The 18,885-nt window shown below is 44.7% G+C and overlaps 1 protein-coding gene across 1 annotated transcript in view; it reads left to right on the top strand.

Annotated features, from left to right (window-relative positions):
* The window catches only part of BMPER (BMP binding endothelial regulator), a 174,542-nt gene that overhangs the window by 94,251 nt on the left and 61,406 nt on the right, over positions 1-18,885 (top strand). Inside the window, exons 10-11 of the mRNA XM_014452760.2 lie at positions 1,475-1,520; positions 17,941-18,270. Coding sequence (XP_014308246.2) covers positions 1,475-1,520; positions 17,941-18,270 — 376 coding nt within the window. The remainder of the gene's footprint in view (positions 1-1,474; positions 1,521-17,940; positions 18,271-18,885) is intronic.

The raw sequence follows: 18,885 nt of genomic DNA, 5'->3' as shown, positions 1-18,885 counted from the left end.
TGTCAGATTGGCAAAACATGTTATTTATTTTTTGGTGTGCCGTAGAATTTTAATAATTTATGGGTGCCATGAGATAAAAAAGGTTGGAAATCACTGAGCTAGCTGGTGGGAAAATGAATTTGACATGGTCCTGGTTCTTCGATTGCTAACTAGCATATTTTGAATCAGTATGATTTTCTCTAGCTCCTAAATCTGTTCTTGATGCCACTGACCAGTAGTGAATGAGTGGATGGACCTTATATTAACTGTGTGGCCTTGACATAGGCCTTAGGCCACCTCGCTGTGATCTCTGTTTCTTAGTTTCCTATAAAAAGGCCTAGGGAGAATTACATTTAGAGGGTCATTGTGAAGTTTAAATGAGATAAAGTATGAAGGATGCACAGCACTCGTGTATAGCAGGTGTCCACTGAATATTACATTCTCTTAGAGATAAAGGATGGAAGAGGATAAAAATCTGGAGTGCCAAGCAGATGACCTTTAGGGTTACACAAAATCAGTGGGTTCTACCACTGTTGCATTGCATAACATCAATCTCTTCACCTATAAAAAGGGAAATACTTAGCTCATAAGGTTATTGTTCATCTTAATAAGGATAATTATAATAATATATACTTTATTAATTAAATCTTAAATGCTTTAAGTATTAAGTTATTAAATCCTTATAACTAACCCGAGGTTGGCTAGCTTATGGAAAATATCTGAAAGGGTGTTTGTCACATAGCAAAGTGCTCTGTAGATGCTCATCTTTCCCACATTTCCTTTTCTCTCTGAGTCCCCTTGAGTCAGAGATAAGGCAATGCCATCTGCTGATAGGGGCCCTGAGAATAGGTTTCCTCCTTGAAACGCCATGCACTAAAAAAAGGGGAAGAAATGAATTTTAGGAAATTACACGGTGTTTCCAGAAACGTAATGGAAAATTACTCAGCATTTCCCAGCTCTCAGCTTCATTGGCTTCGACTGCAAAGCAGTTTCTGAAAGAAGAAATGTGACTGAACTTGATCTGTAACACAGATATTGTCCGGATCCGTAGACCCCCACTTGGCTTATTGTTTGGGCCCCTCCCAGAAGCAAAACAGAACAGAGGCCTTACATGGGTTGGTGGTTGACAGCCGATTCCTATTTTTATGTGTGTGCTCTCGGTTTACAGGGGGCTAGATTCGGGTATCAGTGAAAAGGTTGGATCCAGACAGTCCCATCTCCTCTCTGTGTGAGAGGGATCCCACCAATGAGTCCTTTAGATATTTTATTTCCCGGCGGATAAAAACAGGAAAGCTTTCTGAAAGGCTTTGCCTGGCCTGAGACCCTAATACTTGAAACTTCATTTTCACCGTCATCATCACCATCCGGGCATTGAGTTCAAATATAACTTGGACTGATTTCATTGGTTTGTCTGGTATTAGAGTTAAAAAAAAAAAAGTCCTCAGCAGACTCTGTTTCTTAGCATTAAACTCTTGTTTGTTTTTCTTTTGAATAGGGTAAAATTCTCAACCGAAAAGGATGCTGCCCTATTTGCACTGAAAGTAAGTTTATTCCTTTGGAAACGTGCTGTTACTATTTATTTTGGTTTCATGGTGCGACAAGAAAAGTGGTGGTGTAAGTTTTCTGCACATATTGTTCCTATTGGTATAGGATGGGGTCCTCCCTCTTCCCTGCAAACACTTTGTCAATTACAACCCCCTCCCAGAAGCACAACTGGAATGTGTTGCTCTGGGAAATTTGGGAGATGAATGGTCTGATGAGGTCTTAAGAAGGACCAGATAACTCTGTGCAGTTTAACTGCTCATCGCATTTGCAGTCCTAGTGGCTAAGGTAGTGGCATCCCGTAAAACCAAACAGTGTGCATCATCGAGGAGGGAAGTTCCTTCCATCACTATAAAGCCGAGCAGCTGTGCTTACTCCCACCTCCCTCACCCCCACGCCCAGCTCTTCACCGTTTCACCTGGGCACATCCAAGGATAAAACAAGAGGTCTCTGGTCTGGTGATGGTTTGGCCATCCTAGTATTTTTTTTAAAATTTCAGAGAAGAAGGGAGAGGGAGAGAGAGAGAGAGAAAAACATCAATGATGAGAGAGAATCGCTGATTGGCTGCCTCCTGCACACCCCCTATTGGGGATCAAGCCCGAAACCTGGGCCTGTGCCTTAACTAGGAATCCAACCTGTGAGCTCCTGGTTCATAGGTCGACGCTCAACCACTGAGCCATGCCAGCCAGGCCTTCCTGGTATTTTTAACTGAATTCTAACATGGCCCATTCTCAGCACCATCTGAGGCTGCATTACTAACCGCACAGACCAAACTTAGCAACGGTCTGATGTCCTCCCCACGTGCAGACAGCTGCCTGGATCTATTAGCAAATTTAGTGTCTTCCTCAAATTCATACGGAGTTGAGACAGCTCTCTGAAGGGTTTCATTGAAAGAGGAGAATTAGTCATGTCACCATCAAATTAGTTTCCAAGTATGAAAAGCAGAATTAACAAAGCCATGACATCTATTAGAAAGTATTTTATGAGCCGGTCGGGCTGAGAGAAATGGGCTCTGTGGATGGCTGAAAGCAGTTTTCATGTGGGAGCAGGTTTGTTTATTCCACTTGTCTAAAATATTTTGGACAATAGATACAGAGATTTTTCAATATCATAGTATATTATATGTAACATATACACATGTCATGGAGTTTTGAGATGGAGAGCTATTAAATACTTATGCATTATACATTGGATAAAAGTCCTGATTGAATCAATGAACATTAAATTATAGATTTAACAAAAGAACATTTTTTTAAAGTACATAAAATAACTCAAAGGAGGCCAACAAAATATGACTTAATAGATCCCCAAAATTAATGCAGAAAGAATTAGCTAGGATTAGCACACCAGCTAATTTCTTAACACATGTGGAAGCGATTATACTTCACCCTCCTCCCAGGACCCCTCTGAGGAAACTTTGTTTACAGGTGGTTTGGGGGCTGCCTCCAGCTCAGGTCCTTTCTGGGTGAGCAGAGTGGGGTCTAAGCGGATGGTTTCCTCCGTATCCATGTCAGTGAGTTGTTTGCATTTCCCGAGAGAGTATCTCCAAGTTGAAGGCGAGGCCGACTTCAAAGGAGCCCCTCGGATTTTTCTAGCGAACCTTTCAGTTTGCGTGAGCACAGATAGGTTGCATATGCCCACCACACCGCTTAGCAAAAACACATGGCCGGTCTGTACCGAAACAGCCAGGGTCTGGAATAACCCGGCTTTATCCTACAAGAGTCAGGGTGGTGATGACTGGGAGAGCTAGAGAAAAGCTGCATTTCATTACTGCCTTATCCGTGATGCGTTAGCCTTTCCATATTTAGCTGGGTTAGCCTTTCTATATTTAGGATCTGTGTGACTTATCAGAATCAAAGAAAGGAGAGAACTAGAAGGATGGGCATGACAAAATCAAACCAAGGTTCCAAGCAGTCGTGTTAAATATTGCGTGAGGCATGTGAAGGAGCCCATGACCTCTGTTCCTGAGAGAGGCAGTTGGCACGAGGGAAAGCCACCCAGCTGGAGGGCACCCGGGAGACATGAACTCCGTGCACCTGCATCCAGCAGGGCAGTGCCGGGGCCGGGGGTGGGGGGGGAGGGGGGCGGGGGGCATGTGGTTCTTGGTCCAGCTCTCAATGACATCATCAGATGGCTATTTCTCAGCTTCCTTCGGCGCTTCTTCCATCTGTTTACTCTCTTGCTGTCCAGCAGTTCTCCCACCAGGGCTGCAAAACACATCCTATTGGGCGAAGTTTATTTGCTCAGATGGCGTTAAGAGGCGGGTGACTCCCACCTTTTGTAAGCACGAGAGTATCCAGGTGGACTTGTTCTGGTGTCCTCCAGCTGTGGCCAGAGGCCTCCTGTTTTAAAGTTCGCTTGTCATTATAACCAGGGTCCAGAAGAAACCTTCACGCTTTTTTCCTCCTCCATCCGTTGGGAAAGCTCCTCTGATATGTGGGTTTCCAGAGCAGAAACCTAGAGGCTGAAGTGGAAACTAAGGCTAGTGTTTTCTGAAACCAGAAAATGGTTTTATTCCAACAAAATCACACGTATACGTACCCCATTAGCTACTGCAGGATTTTCAACCTTGCTATTTCTGATAGATCGGCCAGATACTTCTCAGTAGTGGGCCTGGCCTGTGCGTTGTAGGATGTTCAGCAGCATCTCTGGTCTCTACCAACAAGATGTGGGAACAGTCCTGTCCCCAACGCTGTGACAGTCAACAGCGTCCCCAGATGTTGCCAAAGGTCCCCTAGGGAGCAACATCGCCCCTGGCTGAGAGCCATTGATATTCCAAACGGGTAACAGCAGAGGTGAGTGTGGAAAGAAACACCTGCCTTACTAGCAACAGTAACTCCCTCTCAACTCGCAGTGATTACGTGAGATTGGCGAGTGAGGCGAGGGTGTCCTGCTGCCAGCGTGAGCCGGGACAGTCCAGAAGCCTCTGGATGCAATTGACATGTTCTGGAGTTTCATTGCCTCGCCCTAGGAAAAACTATAAAGGCATAATTACACCGTGGGAACAACGTCACCATCTAGTTGCGAGGAAGCTAGACATTAATTTGCAGCCTGCCCCCAGTGGCATGCAGTTTTGACCAATGAGCTTCCTCCTGGCTTCAGCGTCTACATCTGCCCTCAGTGTTGGGAATCATCTAGTCCGCACGCCTGTCAACTACGTGCAATCCTTTCTTAGACAGGCGGGGATAAACGATCCATATATGCACATGCTTAAGTGAGATGGGTTATGGCATAGCCTCAGTACTGGATTATCTGCACTAGGTAGAGGCGTGCCAGGCACCTGCTGTCAGCAGGGGTGACATTGCACTGTTTAAAACCCCACAGAATTCCTATTCCTGCCCTCTGGCTGTGCCGGCCTGTCTTGCTAGTGCTGGGCGCTGTTCAGGCCTCTGAAAGGAACAGGAAAGAGGACAGGAAGTCGAGGTAGAACATTTCACAGGCTTCTCTCTGCAATAGTCAGAGGTAGTGGTTAACTTAGAATTCGGTAGGTAGGAAGCTGCAACTGAGGCACTAACTGGTTGCCCTCCCCGGATTAGGATAGGCTTTGTAGGGTTGGTCTGAGAGGGCGATGATGATACTATTTAAAAACAACAAAAAAAGAGTCCTCTTAAAATCAGACCCGAAGGAAATATGAAAAGCATCTTTGGGTTCTACTAACACAGGAATTCTCCCTTTCTCCTTTCCCGACGCAAAAAATTTACGTTGGGTTTAGATGAGTTATTGAAAATAAAATACTGAAAGTGAGCTGAGCAAACTTGAGGACACTTTTGTACACGTGCTGTTTCTTGCCAACGTATGAGCTGTAGCCCAAAGTGAGTCCCGCTGTGCCTGGACCAGAGTCATGGGACTGAGGGTGAGGTGCCACGAAGGCCACTGTCCCTTGTGCTTAGCCCTTGGTTTATGTGAGATTATCTTACTGTGTGTCGGCAAACAGTGGGTGGAATCTTGACCTGACCACCCAACAGAGACCTGAAGCAGGTAAATTCTTTGCTGGCAGGATATCTGTTTTCAGACATAGAAATTATACTTAGAAGCAAACTTTTCACTAATAAGAGAGGTGTGTGTGTGTGTGTGTGTGTGTAGTGAGAGAGAGAGAGAGAGAGAGTGAGAGAGAGAGACATGATGGGGGGAGGGGGAGGGAAGGGAGAGAGAGAGAATGAGAAAGAATTTAATCTCAACCATCTACAAGACCAGAGGCAGCCAATGACACCCACCATGAATGCCCAGCCCCGGTCTCCTAGGTGCATGAAGCTGTGCCTGTAGCTATAATAGTCCCAACCAATAGTCTCCCAACCCAAAAGGAAAGTTCACGGTTACATAACATGGGGGTGGGCAGGGCTACACTGAGCACAGATGTGCGTTTAATTGAACTAACCTCAACAACACATCCCACAAGTAACAGGAAATATCAGATTCCAGCAACTCGGGGTGCAAGGAGGCTCACAGTTGCCAGGTGACCTCCTTAAACCCCCCAAGGGTTAGTTTCCAGCTGTGTGCAGCCCAGTGAGCCTGCTGTGCGGAGTGCTCCCGCCTGCTCCACGCACCCACCTGGAAGCGCCCTGGCTGGTTTTGGCACATCTTACTGAAGCTTCTGGCACGGCTGCCGCTATCACCAATTAAAGAGTAGCTGCAGGAGGGGGATTGCAACAACAATTTAATGAAACAGCGACCTTGGGGCCCATTTTATGAGAAATCTCCCCTGACAGAGGTTCTGCAAATTAGTCATTCTGTGTGTGAGCAAGGTTTCTGGCCTCCGAGACTGTAAGCAGCTCCAGGTCCCTTAACACCAAGAGTCTGTCCTTAACTTGGGGAAGCAAGGAAATTTGAAACCGGAGCTCAAGATGCTTGTAGAATAAGCATGTGTGGTGTGGACCCCAGCCCTGCCAAGGAGGTGTTAAGCTCAGTGGCCACTGAACTTTCTGCATGAGCACCTGGAGCTGGGGTTGTCACTGCTCCTGAGGCCCAACCAGCAGACAGGGCGGCAAATGAAACCCAACTGTCCCACACGTGGCGGCTAGGAAACCCCACACGGGCAGGGCCATTGGAGGGAAGAGGAGGAAATCTGTTTGTTTTATATGCTGTTCTGTCCTAAGGGATATTGTTACTTTAAATTTTCTGGGGCTGTGAATTGGTGCAAAGTTGAAGGAGGAGCCTGAAGTAATTAAGGGTCATCCTTTTTTATAATAAATGCTTTTATTGATTTAGAGAGAGAGAAGGAGAGGGGGAGAGAGAGGGAGAGAACATTGGTGAGAGAGAAACATCGATCTGATCGGCTGCCTCCTGTATGTCCCCTACTGGGGATCAAACTTGAAACCTGGGCATGTTCCTGACCAGAAATAGAACTGGAAACTTCCTCGTCCATAGGCTGACCCTCAACCAACTGAGCCACACTGGCGGGGCAATGGTCATCTTCTATCCACCGCCTACTGTTGGTCCCCACAGTGTGATAGTACTCCATCAGTTCTGACTGTTTAGTTAACAGTCATCATCATTTTCATCAAATAACAACAATGGCAATAACAGCAGTAGCAGCAGCAGCAGGAGGTAATATTTACTCAGCATCTGCTACGTGTCGGGACCCTGACATGGACTATCTCATTTGATCCTCCTTAATTTCCTCAGCCATGTTATGGTCGAGCAAGCTTAGTGGTTCAGAGGGATGCCCAAGGAGAGTGTGGAGCCTGGATTCCCAAAAGGAAGTCTGGCCCCAGGGCCTGGGCTGGACTTCCTCCCACTGACTTCTAGGTCATTGTGTTCAGTGTGATGACAGTTGCAGTTAGAAAGGAAAGACAAGGTCTCGGGGGCTTCAGGACTGGTAGGATGGGAGACAAGAGAAGGACATTAGGAGAAGTTTCCTAACTACAGTGCCCAGGCTATCATCTGCACGGTGACACCTCCACCTTCCCAAGTTCACGTGCAGAGCAGTGATGGTTGGTCTCCTGGGCACTCACCCACATGTCGAACTGGCTTGGTTGTCCATGTCCACTCATTTTTCCAGGTTTTTTTCTCTCTCCTGGTAACTCAGGGTGAGACATTTCCAGTGATGATCTCCCTCAGTCTTTTTATTTACAACATTAAAATATACAGTTTTAAACTGAAATTAATTGTGTGTAATTTCCATCAGTAATGAGAAAAGGCAAAGTTGTTATGTCACTCAAGTTCATCAGCATTTAGCACCATGGGAGTGTGCTAAACAGACTTTAACGAGTCAACCCTCCCACTTCCTAGGTGAGGACACGGAGGCTCATGTTCACTATAGAATTAACTGGGCATACTGGGATGAGAATCTGCTGTTTTTATTTTACCTGCTTAGGTTAGTATTTATTCCATCATTCATGTGGTTTCCTCGGACCTCTGCTTGGGAAAGTTATCTTTTCGTATACAGTAGATGGACCATTATCAAATCTTTCAATTACAAGTGATTTTCTTGCCTAATTTTTGTACATAAAGAGATCTATAAATTCATTATTAGATACCTGGTACATTTTGGGCAAGGCCGCCATTTTGAATCTTAAGAAAGATTCAGGAACCCAGTTTTGTTTTGTTTTTTAATATATTTTATTGACTTTTTACAGAGAGGAAGAGAAAGGGATAGAATTAGAAACATCGATCAGCTGCTTCCTGCACACCTCCTACTGGGAGGTGCCTGCAACCAAGGTACATGTTCTTGACCGGAATCAAACCTGGGACCTTTCAGTCCGCAGGCCGACGCTTTATCCACTGAGCCAAACCGGTTAGGGCAGGAACACAGTTTTGACTGAAGGAGCTGGTGACTAAAACCCCTGAACCAGGTTCCACCTAAAATACTCATACAGTGGAGAGAGAACACATAGTAAGGACACAAATCCCAAAATCTGACACTGAGAGGCGCACTGTGTGGAAATACATCCCCATATCATCTTACCTAATAATAGACAAACATGTAAATTGACTGTCCCTCCGCTACGCTCACCAGCCAATCAGGAGAGTATGCAAATTAACCCAACAAAGATGGCAGTTAATTTGCATACATAGGTGCGAAGCAGCAGAGCGAAGACTGAAGGCTCCAGCCGGAGCGGCGGCCTGGGTCCTGGGTGCCGGAGGAAAACTGGTGCCGGCAGCCAGGGGAAGGGAAGGCCTATTGCATGAATCTCTGTGCAACGGGCCTCTAGTGTATAATAATTGCCCTTGACTGTATGCTGGGCTGAGGCAGTTTTATTCTTCTCTGGAGGTCACATCTATGAGCAAAGCTTAGCACAACAATTGCTACTTCTGCTGGCACGCCATCGCTCCTAGTGCCAGTGCTGATTTATGACTGGGAGGTCTGTGTCAGGCCATGTGATAAACACTCTCTGTGCATCTGTCAGTTACTCCCCACGGTGATCCATGAAGTACAAGCTATTGTTATCCCCATCATACAAAGGAGGGTTTGAGGTCTGAGAAATTAAACAGGGCAATCCCCTGGCCCAGGAGACTCCGGAGCCCACACCTTCAAGCACTGTTCTATGTCCTCCATGGACTGTACTTTTATTCATTTTGGAGGTCTGCCTTCAAAGATATATGAAGTTTGCCAATGTCTTTTCTCTCTCCATGACTGGGGACTATTTGAAAGCAGTGGTATTTGCTCACCTTTTAAAGCTATGGATGCTCATGAGGTCACTTAACCTCTTCAGGCTCTTGGGTTACAACACTCGAGTTTTAACCTTCCCTGGGAGTTTGGAGAACTGAATCCTGAGCGACACTCCACAGTTCCCTCTGGTGTGAAGTTCAGATTCATGGATGTTACCACTCGTTCTCCTTACCAGGGGCCCCAGCAATACCCCATGTCTCCGCACTGTCCTTTCTTTCTCTTCTTGGTGCTCACATCTCCTGCTTTGATTTTTCGCCCTTTCATCCTATAAACTCCCAGCTCTGCCTCCCTGGCATCTCTCCTGTAGGTACTCTCTCCTTCAGGGTTCAGATGATCCAAACTTCGAGGTCCCTAAGATATGACTTCTTTTTTTTTAAATATATTTTATTGATTTTTTACAGAGAGGAAGGGAGAGAGATAGAGAGTTAGAAACATCGATGAGAGAGAAACATCAATCAGCTGCCTCCTGCACATCTCCCACCGGGGATGTGCCCGCAACCCAGGTACATGCCCTTGACCGGAATCGAACCTGGGACCTTTCAGTCCGCAGGCCGATGCTCTATCCACTGAGCCAAACAGGTTTCGGCGATGACTTCTTGATAAGATGCTATTTCGGCAGATGTCAGCTCTTAATGATTTTGGAGACCACATTCTTCTTTGAGTACTGCATTTGGACTGTATTCACCGTTGCTACCTTGATTCTCCAACTGTGTGTGGGGAGTTGGATGAAGGGTTGAATGGCTGTTTCCAATCCCTGTCTATTGACTGGGTCCTGGCACCCCCATTATCCCAGCTGCACAGGTTGTGAGCCTCTGTGTGATTTCTCATACTTTTGGCATTTCTCTCCTATGTTGCTAATCAGTCATCAAGTCTGTGGATCGGCTCTTTGTCTTGTTTTTCTAATAAATCGTTTTCTTCCCCTTTCCACAGCAGTCGCACCTTCTTCCTACCGCCAGCAACTAATTTCTGCTTTTTCTCCAACAACCCTTCCCTTCTGCAGAGCCTGTCAGAACCCAAACTTGGCTTCCCTGAGACCCGGCACCAGCTTCCTGCACTGGTCCCTCACACAGTCTCCCAACGTTTGTTTTATAAAACGCTGGTGCTGAGGGATAGTCATGAGTAATGTTTTCAAAACAAGACTCTGTGATTAAATACGTTCGGGAAGTGCTGGGTCAAGTAAACCGAAATACGTTTTCTTGCTAGAGAATTCTCAGAGCCTTTATTGCGGCGAGCGGGGTAAACTTTCAGGGGGGTGGTGGAGAGGAGGGAGCCTTGGACGTGTTGGAGCTCCAGAGCTTTTGTTTATTTCTACTTATTTTGGCAGAGCCACGGGCAGGATTGATGTCTCAGAGGAAACACGTTAAGAACTGTTGGTCCTTTTGGAATATATTTAAACTTCTCGGCTGGCAATTAATCTCAGGCCCATTTATTTAGACAGCGCGGGTCCTCACATCTCTGAAGCAACTCCCCACTCCAGTCAGATTGCTCTCTGGATCTTCTTGGGCTAGTTGCGAGCTTTTCTGTGTCTAAGACTTATTCACTGTCTTCTTTTGGCCTAGAAGGCTCACTTCGTTCTAGCCCCCAATCCGCATCTTATAGATGGACTCAAAATGTCAACAAATCTACGTTTACATGTACTTTCCCAGCCTTATTTTAGCCAGCGGCAGATATCTATGTGCTGGATTTGCATAAAGTTTGTAAGAATAAATCTAACAATGACTTTTCCCTGAGCATCTATTATGTTCTCAGCATTCTGGCAGTGCTACCCTTATCATTATAACCACCCTTCCAGTAGCTGTTCTTAGACCCATATTATAAGTGAACAAACTGAGGTTTGTAGGTAGTCGGTCCTGGTTTTGTATTCATTACACAGTAAGACTGGGATTCAAACCCAGGGCCCTTTTCAAAGCAGGGCGTGTTTGCAGAGCTCCAATGTGGTGGAGATGTGAAGCTCATCTCTTTGGCTGAGGTACACACCTCTCTTCATTGATACATGGCAGTTTCTAGTTTAAGGTCAGAGCTTGGATGATGATGAGTGGCAAAAATGCATGTTCTAGAGCAAGTTTGTGTTAACACTTAGTTAGTTTCCAGCATTCTGGAAGGTGCCCTGAAGGTCACGGATAAGAAGCTGATGCGGACCCTGAGTTTAGGAACATCTACTGTAGCTGGGGAGATGAACTACATGTACATTAAATATGAAAACCATGGAATATCGTTTCTAATTAACTTTTAGATAGGCATGCTGTAACTGAAATTCATGCTCTCAGGAGGTTACTGATCAGTCTCAGGACAGGGTGTCTATGAAGCTCTACATTAGAGCAGACACACTCGTGCATTTGGAGGGAAGAGTGTCCACATACTTCTTCAGACTCCCAAAGAGCTCTGTGATCTCAGCAGTTAACAACAGCTGCACAGGATGCTGTGGTATTGGAAGCGTCGGGTCATGGTAGGGAAGAGACCGGGTTGGACTCTGTCTTGACTGCTATTGACCAAGTGACCATGGGCATCATGGCAACCTCTCCAATTTCACAACTAAAAAGTTAGGGTAATAATATACAACGTGTAGAAAAGCAGTGAGGATTAGAGATGGTGGCGATGGTACCCGGCATAAACTAGTCGCTTTAGACTAGCTGCCTTGGTTTTCACGAAGTTTATTAGTTTCCTATTGCTGCTGTAATAAAGTACCACAAACTAGGAGGCTGAAACAATACACACCTATTATCTTTATTATCTTACAAGTTCTGGAGGCCAGGGGTTTGAAATGGATCTGAATGGGCCAAAGTCAAAGTGTTGGCAGGGCTGCCATCTTCTGGAGGCTGCTGGGCAGAATCTGTGTCTTCCCAGTCCAGCTTCTAGGGGCCGCCCACATGTCTTGATTTGAGGCCTCCTTCTATCTCCAAAGCCAGCCATGGCGAGTTGAGTCCTCCTCGCATGACACTCGCCTGCCTTCCTCTTGCACCTGTAAGGACCCCGTGATAGCACTGCTTTGGCCTGGAAGATCCAGGACCATCTCCCCATCTCCAGGTCAGCTGGTCAGCATCCTTCATTCCAGTTGCAGCCTTAAGTCCTTTTCCTGAGAGCATTGGTCAGTTAATCAATCAATTAATTAATTAAGCAAAATTCTATATGCCAGTCATTAATACTTATCTATTTTAGGAAGTTCAGTGGGGGCAGTTTATTTTTTTCCCACTAAAATATATTATTTAATTAATTAGCTCATACATTCAGCTAATATTTATTGATACCTAATATGTATTGTACCAGGCATTGCTGTGAGTAGTGCAAAGAGGAATGAGAGAGAGAGAGAGAGAGAGAGAGAGAGAGAGAGAGAGAGGGAACTCCAATATACAGGGCAACAGGGCAGCATGCCAGGCACGGAGAAATTACATAAAATATACGTCAGATCTGATTTATATAGAGTTTAAGGCATTATAACTATAAGCTAGGGTAGAAATTGATGATCATAATCATGCTATGGATTTGGTGGCCATATTTTCAACCCCCCAACTGAAAAACATATGTGTCTCTAGGGTCGAGTATTTGAAATTATGACCATCCCAGAACCTCAGAGCCATGCGTCAGTCCCACTTTAGAGATTTGGAGGGAAGGAAAGTGGGGCATTCATGAAGTTGCAGCTGGAAACTAAAGGACTCTGTGCTGGGTAGTGTCAAGTGTGGGGCAGACACGGGCCACTACAGAGTGAAGAAGGGAGATGGGGAAGGGGGGCACTCAGTTGGGAGGCCTAGGATGTCAGCCGTGGCTTTAGGGGTTAGATTTATCTTAGATTAGATCTTGAAGGTAGGAATGCTTTCCTTTGCTCTTCTGTTTGAAGTTGGTGAGTATCTGGGGTTCTAGAAAATATGTAAAAAGACATTTACATTCTTAACAATATCCCTACTTAACTCTTTCTTTAAATATTGGTTTCAGGCACCTACTAAATATTAGTTTTGGCTTTTTAAAAAATTAGATTTTATATGTAGATGTGTAACTCTACCTGGTGGATTATAGATTGGTGGAAAGAGAGCCACAATCCCTTTCTCGCCACATTCACACAGTAAAGTTAAGTTCTTGTAAGAAGTCAAGGATGTAAAACTTGTAGGGATGCACGTGATCCTTGGTGGGGCATCTGTTGGCCCTCCGGTCCCCAGGTGACACCTGAGCTAGTCCAGAGCATAGAAAAGTCCAGGTCACACACAGCCTGTTTAGGAGGAGCCGAGACCCTTAACATGGGGTCTGTGTTAAGATCAGTGTTTCTATCCCACCATTTCCTGGTCCTTGACTCAAACTTGACATCATCGTGACGACTCTTCCCCATCTGGGCTTCCCAGGAGCCCCTGCATGACCCAGGGACCCTGGAGTCCGACACGGCCAGCATCCCTGCAATTTGTATGTGGAAAACTGAAAGCCTTTATTTTTTAATTTTTAATTTGATAGATTTTCTCGTGGTTAGAACGCTTCTCTGGAAATGTACTGATCCGTGGTGGTGTGTGATAGGATGAGTTGGAGAGAATTTTCTCTTTGCAGAAGTAATGGACGGACAATGAAAATCACTTTCTATGTTTTCAAAGTGATTTTAATGACTGGGGAAATCTTGTGACATGTTCAGTGAAGAGGAAGTAAAATTTTGAGTACAGGATATTCTTAACTATGTTAAAATACACAAACACACACTCCCCCCTCCCCCGCCCCCAATTATAAACAGTGGTTATTTCTTGATGACAGAACCATGAGTGATAGGTTTTTTTTCTTCCTTATGCTTTTCTGTTATTTTGTTTGTTTGTTTTTTATGTGTTTTGGGGGAAGAGGTTTGGAGTCTACTCAGTTTCTCTTATTTTCTTCCTCCATATCATGGAGTTGTATAATTTCCCCTTAATTTTCTTTGATGGATGTTTTGAGAATAATCACTACTCTCAGAAGGAAGGCATTTCATTAGAATAAATACACCCAGGACAGAAATAAATGTACTTGATGACGTTAAAGCAAAGCATTGGAATGATGTTTTCAGAAGTAGTCGACTTTCTTAATTCTCATAGCAATCTTATGAAAGTATCTAACAGCAAAGTAATATGTTCTAATCTAATGTTTTTAATTTTTTAAAGCAAATATTCTTATTCCAAAAGTGTACATAGTCATTTTAAATCATGAATGTAAATGTATAAAATAATGTAAATACACATAAGTGAGAAAGGAAAATAAATGTCCCCATTCATTCCATAACCTAAGAGAAAAAATGACACTGTTCATATTCAGATTTATATGCTTCTAATCTTTTTTCCCCTTTGCCTAGACCCTTGTATACATATATTGAAGACAAACAAATAAAAACAACATCTGATGATTTGACTTAAAAAAAAATAAGTACCACCAAGGGTAAACTCGCATTTTCCTCTTCTTCTGACTTACACATTCTCGAGGTTAGTTGTAGAAGAGTCTGCTTATTTAGCTCCAGCTATCACCCCGAGCTCTCCAGAAAGTATGACCAGACATCTGGACACCCTGGATTGCAGCTCATTCCACTGCGTCTGCTGGAAGAAAACTCGATGAGAATACAATGTACGTGTGTGTCCCTAAGAGCCTCCATAGCCTTAATCCTTCTCAGCCCGGCAGACTTGTGCAACCCTGGGGTTCTCACTTTCAGTCACTCTTCAGTGTACGTGTCTGCTGTCCCTGCAGGACCTGGCATAGGGACCGTGAGATGCCAGGAAAGAGGGCCAAGGCTTACAAATTATTTTAGCTCATGCTACAAATGTCCCCAAATGCGACACATAATTCTCAGGCATCTTTGCGGTCATGACGTTTTGTTGGCCCCTTCCATATTGCTGTTACCCAGAAAAATCATCCTCATCTCCAAACCCTTCTCTTCCTCAAGTGAGGGCCTCTTGAAAAATCGCTTTCCTGACAGCCCTGCTCACACATGGCCTCCCTTGCCGGTCTCCCATGTCCTCATCGCTCTCTGCCCGGCTCTGCGTCAGCTCAAGCTCCCCCAGGGCCACTCAACACAGTATATTTTCTGTTTCTTTTTTGAGGATTTGCTTTGTCACATAATTGGCCTTATCTACAGGTACCCATATTTTGACTCTTTAAAAAACACATAACAACGAAAACAAAATCAGAAAGGCATAAGGAAGAAAGAAAAAGTATCACTCATGATACTGTCACCAAGAAATAACCACTGTTCACAATTTTAGTGTGTGTGTTTCTGTATTTATTCTAAGACGGTCAAGATAGAACTTTGGTCCAGCCGACGTGGCTCAGTAGTTTCAGCATTAACCTATGAACCAGGAGGTCATGGTTTGATTTCCAGTAAAGGCGTATTCCCAGGTTGCAGGCTCAATCCCCAATACAGGGCGTGCAGAAGACAGCCAATCAATGATTTTCTTTCATCATCGATGTTTCTCTCTCTCTCTCTCTCTCTCTCTCTCCCCCTTCCTCTCTGAAATCAATAAAAATATATATATTTTTAAAAATATAGAACTATGTTTCTCACTTTCCACTTACTATGTGATAAGCATTTTTTTCAATCATGAACATTATTTACACACTTTTTAATGACCAGATAATAGTTCACTTTATGGATTTGCTACCAAGTGCTCAGCTGTTGTTTTAATGTTAGGAGACCATCTAAATACTTCTTTCCTGTAGTGTATTCACGATCAGCAGGCATAGAGAACATAGGGCATGTACAGAATTCTCAGAAAATGGCAGCCGTCACTGTTTTTGTTAATGATCATTTTGCTGCTCAACTGTTGTCGGGATACCAGGAGAAGCCGTGGTTGCTTCCTGTTCAGGAGAAGATGACACTGCGAACTCTGGGTAGAGGGCGGGTGTTCCCTGAGCCTGCGCACAGCTGAGAGAGGATTTCTCCGAAGGATAATTTCGAATCCAGTAATGCGCTGGCCTTTCCAAGCTGAGATCAATCCGTTACAAGCTCAAAAGCCTTGATGGGTTTCGGGTTTTCTTGCTAAGTATGGAGTTAAGAACTTGAAAGAAGCCCTTCTCTTGAGTTTGGTGCATCGTGTGGTCAGGCCCTTGTGTGGCACATGGTAATATCAACTGTGAATTATAATTATCCTGATGTCACTCAGGGAGTCCCCAGGAGAACTGCCTTGCTCCCTGTGAACCAGAAAGCACCATGTTTATGCCAGGGAGAGACTGTTAGTCAGAGGGTGAGGGAAGTGTGTGATAAGACAATTTCTAAAGTAATCACATGGAGAAAGGATTGAAAAATTGCTGTATGGGGTGATTTTGACTCTTAAAAAAATATAAACTAGTAGTGAGAACACTAGTTGAGGGGGGATATAGAATCAGAAAGGTGGGGGTGAGGTAAAGGCTTAGCAACAAATGAGCAAAATTGGAGTCAAATGGAGAAAACTACCATGAAAAGGGTAAGAAAGAAACAGAAATGGAAGGCGAATTCAAATATTGCTGCTGACCTTGTAGAGCCTGCCTCTCCTCCCCATTCTTTTACCCGCCTCCCTAAATAGTCTTTTACACAGACCTCCAAATATTTGTTCACTGAAATTATTGTATATGCCCCAAACTCTCTTTTTGAGTTTCTATTAACTACTGATAAGGAAAACTTAGAACAATTAATCTACCAAATTCCAAATACATATAATTTATATGGAGTAACATAACATTGCAATTTGAAATGACATATCACAACATAAAACAAACGCAGTCTCCAAACACTTTAGACATGAAAAGCAAATGTTAGCTGTGAGTCCCATGGGTCCTATCGGGTCTGTTGATTCATCTGCCTATGTCTTGACTTTTAGGTATTCAGAACAATTGCTTATGTCATATTCTCATAGTTTTGACCTGTTCTGGTGTTGACGGGAAATTGTACCTTTTGTTATAGTTCTTTCATCATTTGGGCTAATTTTTCTCAATGAATTCCTCATTTCATTATTATACAAGCTTCCGTCAAAACAGATAAAATAGCTTTAGATGGAGAACAGATCAATGTCAAATTTTGTTTTAAAAAAATAAATAATATTTAATTTTCTATAAAAAATCTTTGAGATGCTCCAAAATGTCAAACTCTCCTTGGGTCTTATAAGTATTTGAATGAAAGGTATTTTGAAGTGGTGAACTCATTGGAATTAGTTAAATTTACTAAATGATGGGTTTTACGACTTATTTTTTTTATCTAACTCAGATCAAAATATAGGAACCTTGTATTTCTATAAAACACATAGAGATTCTTAACTATATCAGAACATGGTTCCTTGCAGTATTGAGCATGTATCTGGCAATTCTATTTATTTGTCTTTAGTAAATATATATGTTGAATATACTGCTTTAGTTTAAAACCACGAGTAACATTTAAACTATCATGTTTACAAATTTTTTAATTAGTTAGATGGAGATAACACTGTGTTGGTATATTGTCATTTATTTTGCTGCCTCTTATTTATGTTTGTTCTTGTTTATATGGGTTATAAAATTAGTCCAGCTCTATTTACAAAATTATCTTAGTTCCATTTCTCCATCCCTTACATTAAGAACACGGATGCATATCAAGGCTCCAAAACAGAGATGCTTTAAAAATGCAGAAGTGTTATAAATAAGAAGCACCAGGAACATTCCATGTCCTATGAGGTTTGGCACAGACTTTTAAAACCACCAACCCACCAAACTTTATTTTGTGTTAAGTTGGTTTTGCTTAGAGCATCTCTGTAAGGCCCTCCCTTACCAGGCGGGTGCCCCTTCCAGGTTTCCTGCAGGGACCCCTCCCCTGCCCCCCATGTTCCCTTGAGTCCTGCGCTCGGATTGTGACCCTGCTTTTGTCTCTCGCCCATCCGCAGAGCCCGGCGTTTGCACGGTATTCGGAGATCCCCACTACAACACTTTTGACGGACGGACATTTAACTTTCAGGGGACGTGTCAGTACGTTTTGACGAAAGACTGCTCCTCCCCTGCCTCGCCCTTCCAGGTGCTGGTGAAGAACGATGCCCGCAGGACCCGCTCCTTCTCCTGGACCAAGTCGGTGGACCTGGTGCTGGGCGCGGGCACCGTGAGCCTCCAGCAGCACCTGACCGTGCGCTGGAACGGCTCGCGCATCGCGCTGCCCTGGCGGGCGCCGCACTTCCACATCGACCTGGACGGCTACCTCCTGAAAGTGACGACCAAAGCAGGTGGGCTTCCGGAGCACGGGGTGTCTGTGGCCCTCCACCTCTCCAACCCGCACAGCAGCATCGCCTGAGCGCTCAGGACCCGGCTCCCCCTCTGCTCAGGGAAACCCAGAGGCAGGGAAGTGGCCCAGCTGCAGGCAGCAGATCTTGAAGATGCCCCTGAACAGCCGGAGACGTTGCACACCCTCTGCCTTGCAATCCCACGCCGGTCCCACCAGTCTTGCAACCCCCGGACACCCAGGGCCTTTCCATCCTCATTCCACAACCAGCGGGCCTGCTCCCCACATAACCTCTTCTTGTGTTTTGTTGCTAATTTTAGGCCACTGATGGCCAGCTTGGAATTGTCAGTGTCCCTCCCAGCTGAGTCAGTAGTGTGCCGTTTCACATCTGTGAGAGTGTTTCCTTGTCAGCATGGGTCCAAGGAGGGGGAGTCCTCCAAAGGAAACCGCAGTGTGTGGGTGTGCAGATGCAGTGCTGGGGCAGGGCTGTGTGACCAGCAGCCCTGTCCGTTCTGGACCCTGGGGAAGGATGCTCACGGGGTTGATGGCTGGGACCATTGGCTCCCGCTGGAGCACCCTTGGGATGCTCGCTGAGAGCTCTTCCCCTGGCCTTGGGCAT

The sequence above is a fragment of the Myotis lucifugus genome, unplaced genomic scaffold (genome assembly GCF_000147115.1).
Source record: "Myotis lucifugus unplaced genomic scaffold, Myoluc2.0 scaffold_18, whole genome shotgun sequence".
NCBI classification, from domain to species: Eukaryota; Metazoa; Chordata; class Mammalia; order Chiroptera; family Vespertilionidae; genus Myotis; species Myotis lucifugus.
The sequence above is the reverse complement of the archived record's forward strand: the minus strand, read 5'-3'. Positions and strand labels throughout refer to the sequence as shown.